Here is a 17159-nt window from a genome sequence, read left to right as displayed (position 1 = left end):
TTTGCCCTGCCCCCACCCCCAATGAAGTGGGCTCAGCAGAAAGTACTGGTGAAGCTCATCCTTCTTGTGGGGCCAACGCTGAAAGAACCTGCACTGACTGAAGCGGACAAGGCAAGACTGCCTGCTGCTCCCCAGAGAGTGAGCACCAGGCTCAGCTTAGCTTCAGGGTGCTGGGGTTGTGCATGGGGCAGCTGTGTGTATGTACAGACTCCTGCCAGGGGCAGCCTCCCTCTCTGTCTCTACCAGACTTCACAGTGCTTCCCAGGGTTCATGGGGGAGCCCACAGGGCACTCAAAGTGCTCCACGAAGTCCCGGGAGTTGCTGAGGGTGCCGATGACGCGGAATTTGTCTGGGCTGTGCGGGTCGGTCATCAGGCCCTCATGGGAGCTCTCTGGGGTTTGCACAGAACACCACACCTGTGCCAAGAAGGAGAACCAGATGATTAGTGCTCATCCTGTAGAAGTCGGGTTAAGCTGCATGTCTGTGAAGCACAAAGGGAGGCAGAGCCAAGTGGAAGAGCCCCTGCTTTCTGCTTCTTTGTGAATCAAGGTCTCTCTACACAAGGCACCAAGACCTTCTCTGTTCACCTGGGATTATGTGCGTTCCAGATGACAGCAATTATCTCAAGCAAGACAGGAACATGGGATCTAGATCAGCATTTAGCACCCATAGAAATTTAGCTCTCCTTTCCCTGAGAAAGCAAATTTCTCTGGAAGCCTACTGAAACTCATGGATGGGTCCTTGTGAGTCTCAAAAACTGGACGTGGAGGAACTCCAGTGAGCTGGGGCTTTAACACCCACATGGAAATCCTTTTTAATGATCAGCAGAGGCGGAACAGGACAGCAACTCTAAGTGCTCTTGCAGTGGGCATCTTTGCCCGGCTGTCTGAGCACCTTTAACTGAAAGTGGCAGGGACTGAACCTAGAACCTGGTGCTTAACCTCAGGGACCACATTTAAGGACAGTGATGAAGGCAGCAGCTGTATTGAACGGGGCAGAGAAAACAGGCATGGCAAAGTTCCATTTTCCCACTTCTCTTCTTCAGCAATTGTTACCTGTGCAAATCCTAGGAAGAACAGCTGATGATTCGTGAGGTCCACAGAGGGCAGGCGCTTCTCCTCCCCATTCTTCTTCAGCCAGACCTTATAAGCCTGCAAGGAAACTGCAGCTGAGACAGTGCTCTCCAGCTGAGCAGGGCTCAAACCTTCCCAACAGAGCAGGAGGCTATCAGAAACAGTGACAGATCAGGGTTCACCAGGCCTTTTGCTCTGGTCTCCTTTTTGGTGGAGGCATACAATTTTCTCCACACCAGTTACTCACATTGTAGGCCGCCTTCAGTCCCCCGTTGTCAGCAATATTCTCACCCAAAGTCTGTCTGCCATTGATGTGCTCCTTGTTGACAATGTACTTGCTATATTGCTCCATCATGCACTCTGTGCGGTTCTTGAAGGCCTCCAGCGATGAGTTCTGCCACCAGGGACGCAGGTTCCCCTCTTTGTCATATTCTCGGCCTGGAATACAGTTGCCAGAGAGTCACCTGATGCAGCACTCTCATAGGGGCGTCAGACCCTCCTGAAAGGCTCACAGTGGGGCCTGGAGGTTACAATCATTCCCTTCTGTTTGCCCCCAGTGCCCAGCCATCTAATGCCTCTTGGTTGTGAACACGAAGGTTCCAAGCACCAGCATACAAAGACCTTCCAGTTCAACTCTGTGAGATGCCTTAAACTGGGGCTGCCAGGCATTGTGCCAAGGGTCAAGGCTCCGCTGATGCTGGAGTTATGGCCAGCAAGCCACAACCTTTCTTAACAAAATTCTCTCATGCTGTGCATTAAAAGAAGAAAACATGTGCAAAGGTGTTGTCGCAGCTAAATTCTTGAAGCCCAAATATTATGCAAAATAAATACAGTTGCATATAATTGCTTACTGTGCACAATTTGTTCAGCTTCTACAAGTCACACCGAAAGTAATGAGGTCTGTAGAGCAATCAAGTTCTGTAATCTCATCAGAGGTAAATCCTATTCTACTGCCGCCTGCCTCCTTGGCTTTCTGCCAAGCGTTACCCACATGCTGTCCCAGCCATAAAGACTGGAAGCTTGCTTTGTGTTAGAATGGAAGTTGAGCAACCCAAGAGCTGGATTCAATGCCCAATACTACATTCCACAGATCTTCAACCCTGGGATAAAACTGTGGGGTCCCAGAGTAGCTGTCCTCAATTATACTTCTGAACAGCTGTTTCTCATTCATTCCCCCACCCATCAGGATCTGATCAGCAACTCCTTCCCTCCTCCCAGCAAGCCACAGCTGCCTTTTGGTTCCATCCCATCTACAACCACTGGGCACTGTGAGGCTAAAAGAGGTGGGTTCTGAGTCAAACAAAGAGGCGCTTGGCTACAAAGAAAAAGGGAGTTGGGGGTTGATCCCAAAACAGCCTTAGGCAGCAGTGACAAAGAGAAGAGCGGGTAGGTGGGGCTTCCTAGCTGCCAGCTGCGGCCACTCATGCAGAGATAATGAATTCTCACCAAGCAGATGGAGCAGGAGTAAAAGCAGCACAAAGAAGCCTGGTGAGATGACTGGAGGTGTCACCTGGGGAGACAGGAGGGTAAACAGATGGAGAAGCAGCGCCCACCAGAGAGGAGAGGCAACTTGATGGCAACAGTAATATGGAAGCTACTGTGGGTACGGCAAGAAGATGCACAGAAATGCATTGGGGTGAATGAGTAGGTCACTAACTGCCCCCAGAGAAAGACGTTGCAAAATTTTTGGACAGGGCTGGTTCAACCACACAGGCTGTCTAGGGAGACACATAAAAATGGTGCTGCTATGCCAGAAGCAGCAATTCAGGGCTTGTTTCTTGTGCTGCTTTAGGCACAGCTAGCTTCCTGCAGAAACTAAGAATATGCCACAGAATTCTGGGCAACATCAAGATGACTGCCTAAGGGCACAGTCCTAACCCCTTATGTCAGTGCTTTCCAGCATTGGCATAGTGTTGCCAATGGGACAAGTGCTGCATCCTGCAGTTGGGTGTCACTCATGGAAGTTTCCTCAAAGTAAGGGAATATTTGTTCCCTTACCTCAGAGCTGCGTTACCCTTATGTCAGTGCTGGAAAGCGCTGATATAAGGGGTTAGGATTGCGCCCACAGGTGGCAAAGGCCTTGACCTGGCCCTGTTTTTGGAAAATAAGGCAAGAAGTGCTGGGAAGCTCAGCTCTGTGGACAGGCACCAAAATAATCTGAAGACAGCAAAGGTAGGCCTGAAAGCTGTGCAATGGACAATGGCGTGAGGTTCACCCTAGCATCATGATGATTTGCTATGACCCCTCTAAGATGGTACCACCAAAGGGTCTTTCTCTTAGAGGGACACAACATGCATGCAAAATGCAAGAAGCCACAAGCATCAGTCTAGTGAGCCAAGCAGCTTGTTCCTACCTTGGTCATCAAAAGCGTGGGTGAGCTCATGTCCCATCACAACACCAATGCCTCCAAAGTTGAGGGCCCTCAAAGGAAACCAAGGGAAAGCAAGAGGTTATGACAACTCACCTTGCCTCTAAGTACAGAGGTTCTCAAAATTTTTAACCTCAGGTCCCACTTTTTTGAATGACAATCTGTCAGGACCCACCGGAAGTGATGTCATTAACCTGGAAATGATGTCATGGCTGGAAGTGACATCATCAAGCAGGAAAAAATTTTAACAACCTCATACAACAAAATCAAACCAAATCAATTAAGTAAGTAAGTAAACAAAAAGTTTACAATAAGTTAAAAATTTATTTAAAATAAAGAAGAACCCTTCTAACTCTCCCAAGCAGTGGCTGATCTGTTTAAAAAAAATCCCCAAACATCCCAAGGCTGCAATCCTATACATGCTTACCTAGGGGTAAGCCCCATTGACTAGCATTGTTAAAGCATATACATAGTATCCTTTGTTACAGATGTAACATTTCTTGGTCTGTAACATTTCCCCAAATGCAGTCAGGTACCATGGTAACTTCAGGACAGGTGTGCGCCCCTTTACAATGTACTGGTTTATGCTGGGATTGCATATCTGACAACCACGTGTAGTCATGTGGTTGTTGCGGGGTGCACACCCCCACCCTTTGAATGAGAGGGGAGCTCTGCTCCCCTTGCCTCCAGAGGGTTGTCTGAGCCCCACAGAGGCAGCACACGTCCGAGCATTGATTCTAGGTGATAAAAACAATGGTCCCAAGTCAAGTCCAAAAAAGGTGGGAGAACACAACACGGAAAGTGCTCCAATGCTATAGGTTGGCAATGATCTTCATTCCTGCCCAGTGCTGGGTTAGCAACAATATCATCTGGGTAATCTATAAAGGTGAGTAAAGGTAGCAACTGTTACCCTATATATTCCTGATCTCAGAAGCTAAGCAGGGTCAGGCCTGGTTAGTACTTGCATGGGAGACCTCCTGGGAATACCGGGTGCTATAGGCTTATACCATAGTCTTCTGAGACTGAAGGTTGCCAACCGTAAGAGTAAAGGTAGAATGCAAAGTTCTGACTAAAAGGCCAGTGTGAAAGCAACTTTAGGGTCAAACTACACAAACTGTGTGTTTTTTTCCCCTTAAAACAGCAGCTGTGCTGCGGAGAAACAGGATCAGGACCATGGAATGTGTGTGTGGGTTAACCCTCTGTTTCAGCACCATCTTCCAATGAAAATCACCTCTCCAAGCTATTTGTTCTCCAAACTCTTTTTGCCAGTAGTAAGTTCCCTCTTTGGTGTAGTGCAACTTTGGGAAATGCAGTATAGAGATAATGTTTGTCATTCATACCTCCAAATCCAACATGCCCCTACCTTGATGTAGCTTTGATTTCTGCTCCCCCCCTCCCAATAGGCTGTGCTTTCTCTGCAATTTAGGCATTTAAGATTGGAACTGAGTGTGCTCAGTATTGCAGACATCACCACAACCCTCCACCCTAAGTCTCTTCTCCCTGCCCAACAAGCAAAGTACTCTGACACACTTGGGGTGGTTACGAGCGTAGAAGGGAGCCTGCAGGATCCCTGCGGGAAAGACGATGCCGTTCTTGGTAGGCAGGTAGTAAGCATTGACTGTCTGCGGGGTCATGCTCCACCTGGAGAAGAATCAAAAGCATTAGAGAGTCTGGAAAAGGAGGTGGCACTCTTTGCAGATCACCCCAGCTGCTGAAACTTAAGAGAGCCCAATCCTCAGCTCCCTTAGCCACTGGTGCTGGCTGCCACAAAGCATGTTTACGGCAACTGGGGAGTATGGAATGCACTGACACTGGACCTGCATCAGTCAGTCACAGAGCCCAGCGCTGGCAGAAGGAGGACATGCTGTTGCCAGAGGTAAGTGAGACCACCAGGCAGGGATGCAGCCTCGTGGAATGGGGGGAGGGCGGAGCAAGGGGAGGAACCGGGGCAGGAGGGGGGAGGGACCAGTGGAGCTGTGGTCTGTCAGATCCTAAACTCCATGTCAGGCCAGAAGGCCCAACACAGAGTCTCTCAAATCTGCGTGGGCAAAATAGTAGGCACAGACTTGAGAAGCCCCAGAGTGGGGCTTGGGGCTTTCCCTGGGGGAAGGGGATGAAAGTTCCTTTCCCCCAAGGAGACTTCCAGTAGTTTCCCAGCGCCCGCTGGATACAGCAGTAGCTGCTTTGGCACCACTGCTCTAGGGGGTACCAGGAAGCTTAGGATTTGGCTTTAAGTCTCTAATTTAGCCAGGGGAATCACTTAGCAGTTGCACTAGGCAAAGCAGAGGAGGAATAAGTTCACAGTTGCACTGGACAATAGGAAAGAGAAAATAAAGTAGCTTTTGAGGACCTCTCTCTGAACTCACTTACAACAATGAAATACAAATGGTTTGGGTGAGTTTGTTAATAAAGTCATTGTGTTTAAGAAAAAGATAATCATACTGCTGGCACCAGTATCTGCACAACAGCTAGCAAAATGGACTGCAGTGCTACCAATTCATGAAAAACTCAGGGAATGAGGCAGAGAGCCAATAGAAACAGCAGAACAACACATGGCGCAACTTTTTCTGGCCTGCACTATCTCCAGCTGCAGGTGGAGGATCAGTTGTTTGAATGATCCTCATGTGAAAAGCACCCATCATACAAAAGGCTAACACAGTGGTACTCAAACGTTTCTGGCCAGTGGCTCCCTTGACCCCCCGTGGCTGTTGGCCATAACTCCCCATCATGTTCCTGACAGCTGGAAGTGACATCATTAAACAGGAAGTGGCCAGAAATATTAACTATGTTAAATATTATATTTATTAAAATATAATATTAAATATATATTAACTATATTAATATTAATTATATCAATTGTATCATTAATTAAATGCAGATCTTAAAAATATATTATTAATACACAGCAATATACATGCTTTATAAATGATCAGCTGCTGATCACTGTTGGAGACAGGATGCTGGAGTAGGCAGATTTTGTCTGGTCCAGGAGGACTCATTTTTTTAAACTTTGTAAGCATACCAATAGAATTGTTTTATCAAAAGAACTTTGTGAACAACCAGTCTGACCAACATTACACACACACACCCCTGTGGACCCCAATCCAATTAGTCATTTCTCCCATTCTCCTTGGATAGGATTGAAGCCTTTATTAATTTAATGAAATTAAATTTTTCCAGCAGCTGGTGGGGAAAACAAAAATAGACCATGAAAATATATCAGAGCTGATAAAGGTTTGGTTAGGAAGCTGATTTGTCTCCTTTACTAGAAGATGCACAGCTCAAGCCTATGCATGTCTACTCAGAAGTAAGTCCCATTAGAGTCAATGGGGCTTACTCCCAGGAAAGTGTGGATCGGATTGGGCTGGCAATCACTTCATCAATGGCTGATAAGTATTCCCTTCAAATAGCAAGATTCATCACTTTAAAAATACAGCCTTTCCTCTTCAGTCAAACAACAAGATTAATAAATCACTTTAAAAACAGTACCCTTTTTCTGCTCCTGGCCAAGTAAAGTGTGTGCTTCTCTCTCTCCACCCCCCTTTGCCAACTGCATGGAAACAACTTTAAGACCTCTGGTGACTGGTAAAATAGGAAGCATTTTATTTGGGGAGGGGGAAGAAAACGGAAAGGTTTGGAGATGGAAATGGGGGAGTGGAAGAGGGAGGGGGTTGAAAAGAGAGATTTCACTTGGATGAGAAGCAATCCCAGGCTGGGAACTAGCAACCAACCAGACAAGGATCAGCGAGGGTTAAGGACTGCAAGGCGAGCATGTGGAAGAGAGTAGGGTGGCAGCAGCCACTCTCCCAGCTGAGCAACTCCTGTTTCTTCTGCTTTAAAAAAAAGCTCAGAGGACTACTATTCTGCCCAGGTGTGTGACTGTATTGCTGCAAGAGGACATCTCGAGCCTCCCCTTTAAGTTCCTGGCACCTCCCTAAAGAGCCGCGCCCCACAGTTTGAATAACACTGGGCTAACCTATCAAGATGGGCTTTAGCCTAGTCTTTTCCCTGAAATGCTAACTTTCCATATGCAGGGTGGGTTTAGAATGGGTCTCCAAACTTTTTGGCTAGAGGGCCATACCCAATATCTGGCACAGTGTTGAGGGCCAGAAAAAAATTTTAAATATAAAATTTAAATAAATACATCAGGATTTCTCCAAGCACCAACACACACCACATAAACCACACACTCAAAAGGACCCCCCATTTGCCCACCTCCCTGACCCTCAGAACACACTCTGGACTTGACCAGAGCACAGCTCCAGCCATGTTCTGTTGAGTGGGCCAGAGGCTTTCAGTGGCTCAGAGGCTGGCTGTGGGCGGGGTAGAGGCTCGCTGTGGGTCGCATCTGGCTCTCAGGTTGGGGTTAGGAGACCCTTAGTTTAGAACAAAAGAAGACAAAATGTAGGAAAGCATCCCAACATGTGACCACCCATCTGCAGTCTAAAGTGATTCAGGCTAAGGTATACCTATCCTACTCTGTACATTTGAACTGGTCCTTAGACTTTCTGGAAGAGCCAGCATCCCATTGTCCTCATCACCTCCCAGTTCAAATGACTTTAAACTAAAAGTTAAGTAAAATTAAAACTTTTTATTTGCATCCATTAAGATTCCATTTCTAAGACTCAAAGACCTGACCCACCATGATGTATTTTCTGCAATGAAACCTCTGGAACAGGATCGGTCTGAAGGTTATCTGAGCATGGCTTTCCCGCTCTGGGACAGTCTTTGCTCTATCCCTACCACCCCAGTACACCCATGAATGAGAAGGTGGAAAAGTTAAAGAATCCTTACTGGTCCCGGTTGGGGGGCTTCCGCAGTTGATCTACCATGAACCTGGCAGAGAAATTGTAGAAGTTCAACATGTTCTGAAAGAAGGAATCTTCTGAGACCTCATACTAGATTGAAGAGCAGGAAGAAAAAGCAGGAGTAAGATGGGAAGCACTCCAGACTTGCGACAGGTGAGGGGTGCAGCTAAGGGATGATGTATGTGCTTGGTATGTAGAAGGCCTCAGATTCAGCCCCTGGTTCATCAAGAGTTAGAAGGATCTTAGGGAGAAGCACTAAGAAAGACCCTCTAAGACAGGGGATGGCAACATTTCCAGGCAAAGGGGCTGGACGTTCGGTGATGATGCTATCAAGTCATTGTCGAACTTCTGGGTTGCCAAGCTCCTGGAAGCAACTACACAGAGTTTGGCTTGGGAGGAAAAGCCTCGGCCCAATCTGCCACAGCAGAACAGGGAGCCCACAAGTCTGGGCAGGTGATTCTGCCATTCCCTGTCTGGCATGTGGCAAATCTGAGTTGGAGGCTTTGGCTCCCAAGTCAAGCTCAGTGCGTGGCAATGATTTTGGGCGGTGGGCCAGAATCAGCCAGAGGGCCGTAGGTTACCGACCTAAGAGCTGCTGTCCATCAGTAGATAAGTGGGTAGATAAGTGAGAAGGCTAGATGAAGCAATGGCCTGATCCAGTATAAGGCAGCTTCATATAAGAGCGCCACACCTGCAAGTACTTTTTCAAACTAGTCTTCCTTAACTGAAGGAGTGGGTCTATCAATTCTATTGGAGTGCCATGAATGAAGCCGTGGGATGCATCTATGCAGAAAACTATGTGGGATGGTTCAAGACATGGTTACCTCTATAGAGTTAGGGAAAGACTACAAAGAGATTTGTGGCACCTTCAAGGTAAACACATTTATTTCAGGAATGCATGCGTTACACACATTCTGAACTTCTTGTTTTAGAATGAAAACCACCACTGGACATGACTGTTAGACGTGAAGTCACATTGCGTTATCCCCACTATTCCTAAGGTGAAATTCCCATGCATCTTGCACTGTAAATTAAAATAGAACCCTGTTCAGTTTAACCTGGAAATACTAGAAAGGATAGCAGTGAGACTCCACCCACTTGAGTTACTCCCTACAATGTCACAATTCCCCCTGGGACTGCAGCACTTGAGAATGCAGGTGAATGCAGGAGAGATTGTTCCTGCACAGGGAAAAAGTATCACATGAGGAAAAAGGCTAGACTGGAACCTGGGCTGCTTGCATGCTGCACTTGCATGGGACCACAGAAGAGATCCAAAATGTTGCACTGGGGCAAGAATCTGCTTTTCTCTTTTAAAATCAAGTTTCTAGTTGCAAATATGTTTGAAGGAAAGTGAGCAATGCATGCTGAACTCTCAGAAGCTTGAAGGGAGGTGGATTTCCAGGGGTCAGAGAGTGAAGCCTTTATAGTGTGACTCATAAACAACAATTATACAAACCAGTAACAACTGCAGCAAAGAATATGCCAAGAGAATTATGCAAATCTGTACTATTTGCATAATTCACTAGAAGTACAGAATTCAGTATTTGCTTGTTGCAGAATTTGCACTGCACGGAGTGGAATTTTATTGATTTTAAATGTAGAGTGGACACAGCCTAGTCCTTGACTGTTGCAAACTTTCCATAGGGAAGGAATATTGGCATGGGAGGAGAATCAGCCATAGAGCTTTTCACATATATTCCAAAACTATACTTTTTATTTGAATATGTATACTGAAGGTTGCCTACATGTTATGTAGACTGATGCATAAACAAAGGTTCCCTATGTCTTTTTTACCCAGGATCAAAAGCCTTGGCCTTCAAATCATTGTCCTGCACACATTCGGTCACTGAGCTTTGACTCTTGCCTTATTTGTTCTCTGGACAGTTCAGCCAACTTGATGATACACCACCCACCAGCAGCCCAAGTCCCTTTCCCATAGCCAGCTTCCAGGCACAGGCAGCTGTGGGCAGGTGGGCAGCATGTGCAGGACACTTCCTGGGCTCCAGGAAGTAAAGTTTCTGAAACTAGTGGCACCTGCTACTACAAGGCAAAGCAGTCCTTCACCATCCTTGTTAATCAATGAATGAATGACATACATATCCCACCTAACTTCTAGCATGGACCTCAAGGCACGTTACATGAGGTTCCCAAGTGGTGATTCATCCAGTCACTGGTCAGTCCTTACCCTGCTTTGCTTTAGTAAGGTGTCTGTGTCATGTGCCATCAGACCATGCCCTGGGACCAGGTACTGGTGTCACACCAAGTCCCACAGGAACTGGTGTGAACAGTGACCTCCCTCCTCTCTCAGTGCACATCGACACCAACATCTTTCCAAGCCCTTCCAACTCCTATCCTCATACCCCATCATAGACGTCATCCAGCTCCTTATCATCAAGGATGAACTCTGGGAAGCCAATCATGTCATAAATGGCATCAGCCTGAGGAGAGAGAAAAGAATGGAGAGAGAAAAGAACAGTTGACAGCAAGGAACAGGTGAGAAATGAGAAGGTGGGAAGGGGCAGATTGCTGCAGTTCGAGGTTCAGAAGGTAGCAATCCTTCTGTTTGTCTGCCTCCTTTCCCTACAGCTCTAAACAACAGGAAATGCAGACCATGCTGGCATCACTTCCAGCACATTCCACATTTCCTGTTGTTTAAAAAGTGTGGGGGAGGAAAGATACCACCTTCCTCTGTGCAGCCTCTTTAAATGACACAGAGAATGTGGAGCATGCTGGGAGCAATCTTACTGCACCTTGCATTTTCTGCTCTGATGACAGAGCATGTGCAGAGGACGGAACCAGAAATCTGAGGTGCAAGGCAGCAATCTCAGGCAGCCCAATAGCCTAAGCCAGGCCTGATCATACTAAAACACCCTGTGAAGGCTGGTCAAATAAAAAGGACCTTCACCTAGGCCAATCATAACAGGAGCCAGGTGAGAGCATCCAAAGATGTGCACTATAACAGAGGTGTATGGTTGAGAAGCCTGGAGTCATTTTTAGATACAATCTATGCATAATTTCATAATGTAGCTTTACAATGACTATAAACTTATTTTTATTTTAAAACAATCAAAAGCCAAGATTCTCACAAATCCAAACATAGCAAATATATATCAGAAGCACCTTCTCTTTAGCAGCTTGTCTTGTTTTCTCATCCATCCAGTCAAGTTGGTCCAGCGATTCTTCGAAAGCTGTGCGGATCTCAGCTATCATGTCCTCGGCCTGTAAGCAAGGATGAAGAGGAGGGCATCAGTGCTTCTTCACTCCATTCCCAATGTTATAACCAAAATACCTTTGTGTTACAAGAACTCCCAGGTTTTGCATCAAGATATTCAAATTCTGCAACCTGAATCATTTGTATGACATTTGCATGTAGTCAGTTATTTTGCAAAACTCATCTTGAATTTGAGGTAAGTGGAGAACAGCAAAGTGTAAGTCTGCAATCACTAAGAACACTGCTCATCCACTACAAGGGTAGAACTACACTTAAACGTTGTTTGATGGCTATGCTCTCCCACCCCACCAGGTTTTGTTGTTTTTTTAAAATTATAGAAAGCATCAATTGGTGGTGGGCTGCGTGGGGTTAAAGACCAGCAGGGTGGGAAAAGGGCTTGTTTAACCCTTTGTGACCATTTCCCTACTCCAAATCACACCCCTAGCTGATTTTCTCCCAGAGAAAAAAGATTCAGGAGACACAGGAACCCTTACCATGCCAGAACTTGTGAACGCTGCACTAGGATAAAAGAACTAAGCTGGGGGATGGAAGAACACAGAGGTTAGCTTGTACACCTGGCCAAGGATACTCACAACTTCCTTGCTGTGTCGGTCAAAGGTGGCTTTCACAAACAGAGCCCCGAGGGCAAAGCCTAAAGTGTCATCTGTGTTGGAGATGCAGGTTTGCCAGCGAGGGGTGCAAGACTCAAGAGAGAGAAAGAAAATTAGGCTTAGGGGAGAGCTGGACCCTGAGCTCCCACGTTGAGAGGCACCTATTCTGTTAAGCCACTGATTAGCTGGAGACTCAATCCCATCCAACACACCTTGAAATAGGGAGATGAGCAGAAACAGGGAGATCTTTGTCTGGCTGTCAGACTACATAACCAGGAGGATCTCAAGAGAGGATGGCTCTATAGGCTTGTTTCAGATGCAGGTAAATCAATTCCCTCTTCCAGAAAGGAGACTCCCAAAGCCTTATTCTTCAGCTACTCACCTTCTTGGTACCATACAGGGTCTCCAAGAGCTTTTCCTGGGCTGTTTCAAATCGCTGGTCCAGGCTTGAGGCTGTTTTCTGAACCAGGTTCCAAATCATATAATTGTTCAAGATGCTAGAAGAGAACAAATGATGATGAAACCTCAGCTCTCTTGCCAGCAGAGTGCCTTAAGGGTAACAATCTGCCAACTGCTTTATAGTGGCCAGACACTTGGGGATAGATACAGCTCCATCCCTAGATTCCGCCCCAGTTGCACGTCAGTGTGCAATGTGGAAGACTGATTGTCTCATGAAAGACAGATGCTCTATTGTTTATTAATGACATTTTATGAAGAAAGGCAAGGTGACAAAGTGCTTTTTCACATTACCCTCATACAGGGGGTGGTGAAGAAAGCAGGACAGAAGTGCAAATGACAAGAAATGTTTGTGTGTGTGTTCACGCACACAGTTAGCACTGAACCCTGCACATGCCTGATCTTGTCGGATCTTAGAAGCTAAGCAGGGTCAGGCCTGGTTAGTACTTGGATGGGAGACCGCCTGGGAATACCAGGTGCTGTAGGCTTATACCATAGTCTTTCAAGACTGAAGGTTGCCAACCATTTAGCACTGGATTTGAAAAGGGGCTTGCATGGAGGCAGACGGATAAGCACCAGATGAGGAACATGCCTGCACAGCTCCATCCCTTCTATGCAACCCCCCCGCCCCTTCAAATTTTAGACTGGCTGTGTCAAGTCTGAAAGCACAACTCATGTGTGCCCCGGCAAACAGATAAGACACAGAAGCACTCAGGAACAGAATGAAGCAGCAGGTCTACTGTCAGTAGAGGCACAGCAGCCATGGGATCAGGTCAGACCGTTGTGCAGGGCTCAGAATTCTCCTTGCACTGTGCTCTTGTGGACATGATATGGTTTGAACAGTCATGCCTAAAGCCCTGTCTACAGAGGAGTCATGCCTGAGGCTTTGCAGATTTCTCTGGAATCACTCTGCAAGAAGTAGCCACTTCCCCAAATTTAAATGAGAATTGTGGGGTGCAGAGCCTGCTATGTCAGGTAACTGAGGTACAAGAGGTTGTTTCCACCAGGTTCATATATTTATTTGATTTATATCCGACCTTTCTCCTCAAAGGGCACCGATCTGGGTTATAACAACATTAAAATATACATATATAAAATGCATAAAAATGTAAATTACATACAGTATATCACACTATACTAAGCCCCTCCCCTCCCCCAAAGCTTGCTGAAATAGAAATGTTTTTAAACTTTGTCAGAACTGCTTTGTAGGGGGATGACTGTAGATCCCCTGGAAGCATGTTTCAGAGATGTGGTGCCACAACAGAGAAGGCCCTGTCTCTTGCTACCATCCCCTTTATCTTGGATGGTGATGGAGGGCCCTGCCTGATGACCTATGGGGTGAGACAGACAGTATGGGAGTAGGCCTGGAAACGGATTGACAGCCAGTGTAATTGATGGAGCAGCAGCCCAACAGAATCAAACCACCAAGCTCCAGTAACCACACAAGCAGCTGCATTCTGAACCAGCTGCAATTTCCAAATCATTTTCAGGGTAAGTCTCATGCAGAGTGCATTACAGTAACCTAAGCATGATGTAACTAAAGGCACACACCACCATAGCCATATGCAGGTATGGCCACAGCTGATACAACAGCTGAAGCTGGGCAAAGGTTTCCCCTCCCTGGGCTACAACCACCATGTGGCCATCCAGGAGCCGCTATGAAACTCCCAGCTGAATGAGCAGGTCCAGCAGGACCCCAGGCTGTGGATCTGCTCCTTCAGGGAAAGTGCAATGCCATCCAATGTGAGGTACCAATCCAATACATGAGTGGTGGTTTTCTGGATCAGGAGGACCTCTGTCTTGTCCAAATTTAATCTCAGTTTATTAACCCTCATCCAGGTCCTAACTGCCTCCAGACAGCACTCCAGGACTTCAACTGCCCCCTTGGTATTTGGTGGAAAGAATAGAGCTGGGTGTCATCAGCATATTGATAACACCCAGCTCCAAATCGCCAGATGATCTCTCCCAGTGGTTTCATGTAAATATTAAAATGCATGGGGCACAAGATGGATCCCTCTGGGACACTACAGACAAGCAGCCATGGTGCCAAATAGGTGCCTCCCCGCACCTATTTGGTCAGCCAAGAAGGAGTGGAACTGCTGCAAAACAAACCCCAACTTGGCCAACCTTTCCAGAAGGTAATGGTCAACGGTGCTGAAAGCTACTGAGATGTCCAGGAGGACCAGCAGGGAATCATTTCCACTATCCAGTACTTGACATAGGTCATCCACCAAGGTGACCAACTCTGTCCCACTGACAGGTATCCAGACAATTTACAAAACTAAAAATGTATACAGTAAATTCTGCATAGCACCAAAACCTTGTCTAAGCTCAAGCAGTTGTCCTTCGTTTGCGCTTCCTGTACTTTCAGGGCCAATCTAGATATGACTTTAAATATGTCATTTGACTCTATATATCTCTGTTGTTTTTGTTTTGGTAAATAGCAATCATAGGGGGATCAAGATCCATATGGAGGTGGAGGGGGAGGATAATATCCTTCTCCCCATATTTTGATCTTGGATAAAGTTGCTGGAAAAGGGCAAAACAGGCACAATGTCTACCAATTGAAGACACTCATTTTGCCCTTTCACTCTCCCACATGGTTGATCTGGGTAACATCTGGGGAATTTTGTTAGGTTTCCAAACTGGTATCTCTTTAGGTCTTACTTTTCCCCTGTTTTGGTGGTGGTGGTGGGGAACCTATATCCCTGATCCATAAAGGGAGTTCCAAAAACCTAAGGGATGGCCACTTGTACAACAACCAAAACAAACAATAGTGAGTGCTGCATAGTCTGGGGAAGCATGCCAACCTACAGCTTGAGGAGTTTGTTAAAAGGTTTATAAACAAGGCAAAGAAAGTTGGAAAGGATACAAATGGTCAAAAATCACAAGTCCAGGCCAAGTAAGACTGTCCCAAAACAGGTTTAGCAAAGTTTTCACAAAGCTTAACAGATTAGCAGGGGAAAAATTAAATTACCTGAACACAAGGAGTCAGATATTTTCTTATCCTTAGCTAATACAATGGCACTGGGTTTAAAACAAAAAAAAAAAAAGCAGGGCTTATTGCAGGTGACTAAAGAGACTTTTAGGATGCTAAGGCATCACAGATTTGGGGGGGTTAAAAATGTCTAAAAATTAAAAAATTTTAAAAAAACTATGCAGAAAATGGGGTAAAAGCCAGGGGTTTTATCACAGCCTCCAGTGCGACTTCCCCTGGGAAACAAAAAACAGAATAACCAAACACGCAGGGCTGGACAAAATGTTTAAAGACTCATCTGCCTTGGTTCTCTGATCAGCATTCCCTCTAAGCCCTGTGGAAGCTCAAATGAAAAGCAGGCACAGCTCTGGAGGCTCATCGATGACAAGTGCACTTGGGGGAGGAGATTAGAGGGAACATTGTCTCTGACTACAGCCCTATGAGGATTTTATTACGTAAACTGCTTTGTGAGCATTTTGGTTGAAACGAAGTATATAAATATTCTTAATACCAAAGGATCGCCTCTATGGTGAACTTGTACAGGGAAAGCGCTCTATAGGTAGACCACAGCTGTGATACAAGGATATCCGCAAGAGGGATCTGAAGGCCTTAGGAGTGGACCTCAACAGATGGGAAAGATCGTTCCACTTGGAGGCAGGCTGTGCAGCATGGCCTCTCCCAGTTTGAAGAGACACTTGGCCAACGGACTGAGGCAAAGAGGCAAAGAAGGAAGGCCCATAGCCAGGGAGACAGACCAGGGACAGACTACATTTGCTCCCAGTGTGGAAGGCGTTGTCACTCCCAAATTGGCCTTTTCAGCCACACTAGACGCTGTTCCTGAACCACCATTCAGAGCGTGATACCATAGACTTTCGAGACTGAAGGTTGCCAACAAAAAAAATACTAATTCACAAATGCAACAGCAGCAGCAATAAAAGCACACATCTACACACTACATGCTTAAGGTCACTGCTCGCTTCATTGAGTAGCCCACCAATTTCAAGGCCCCAAAGGGATGCTTTGTGGCCACTGGACCTCTGGGCAAGGCTCCTGCCTGCTGGGAGTATCTGGTACCTTTTATCGGTGTTGTTGATGAGCTGGGAGATCTGTTGCAAATATTCCCGGCCATAAACCACCACTGGCTCAGCGTCGGTTAGCTCAAGTGGCGAGAGGAAGTAGGACATGAAGTCCAACCAGTCAATGGCAGGGGCAAGTGCCTGGGGGAAGAGAAGAGCAGGCTCAAAGCTTCACTTGTTTTGAGGAGAGAAAAGTTGGGGTTGACGACTGCTTGGCAGCCACACCCTCTAACCCAAACAGGTACACTTGGCATCCTAACTGCAGGCAACTGAAGGCTCTCTTGTGCCTATTCAAGTGGTGAGAGAAATGAATTCTGCACATGCTCATGTTCTTTTTTACACATTCCAGCGCTGAGACCTGACGCCAAAGACAGATCCTGGAACCAGGCCTAGCAGCAGCACAAGCAACAACTTCCTCTCATTCTCTGCCCCAGTCAGCAGCCCTTGCAAGAGCTGACAGTCCAGCACAGGAACCCCACTTGGCAGGGAAGGGGGGATGTTTGCTAATGGCTCCCAGAGACCTGCTCTGACCAGGCCGAACTTGAACTTTCTAACCTCATTTCAAAGAGGATTTTGCTT

The 17159-nt window shown here is 46.5% G+C and overlaps 1 protein-coding gene and 1 pseudogene across 1 annotated transcript in view; one reads left to right on the top strand and one right to left on the bottom strand.

Annotated features, from left to right (window-relative positions):
* Positions 1-239: 239 nt before the first annotated feature.
* Positions 240-17159, bottom strand: part of ECE2 (endothelin converting enzyme 2) — a 43354-nt gene continuing 26434 nt past the window's right edge. The window contains exons 10-20 of the mRNA XM_066619641.1: positions 16579-16721; positions 12454-12568; positions 12054-12164; positions 11370-11468; positions 10610-10687; positions 8236-8339; positions 4972-5082; positions 3427-3494; positions 1321-1511; positions 1056-1151; positions 240-416 (exon numbers count right to left, since the gene is read on the bottom strand). Coding sequence (XP_066475738.1) covers positions 240-416; positions 1056-1151; positions 1321-1511; positions 3427-3494; positions 4972-5082; positions 8236-8339; positions 10610-10687; positions 11370-11468; positions 12054-12164; positions 12454-12568; positions 16579-16721 — 1293 coding nt within the window. The remainder of the gene's footprint in view (positions 417-1055; positions 1152-1320; positions 1512-3426; positions 3495-4971; positions 5083-8235; positions 8340-10609; positions 10688-11369; positions 11469-12053; positions 12165-12453; positions 12569-16578; positions 16722-17159) is intronic.
* LOC136646519 (5S ribosomal RNA) lies at positions 12894-13015 on the top strand (annotated as a pseudogene).

This window comes from Tiliqua scincoides, chromosome 3 (assembly GCF_035046505.1).
Source record: "Tiliqua scincoides isolate rTilSci1 chromosome 3, rTilSci1.hap2, whole genome shotgun sequence".
NCBI lineage: Eukaryota > Metazoa > Chordata > Lepidosauria > Squamata > Scincidae > Tiliqua > Tiliqua scincoides.
Note: the sequence above shows the minus strand (reverse complement) of the source record. Positions and strands in the feature narration are given on the sequence as shown.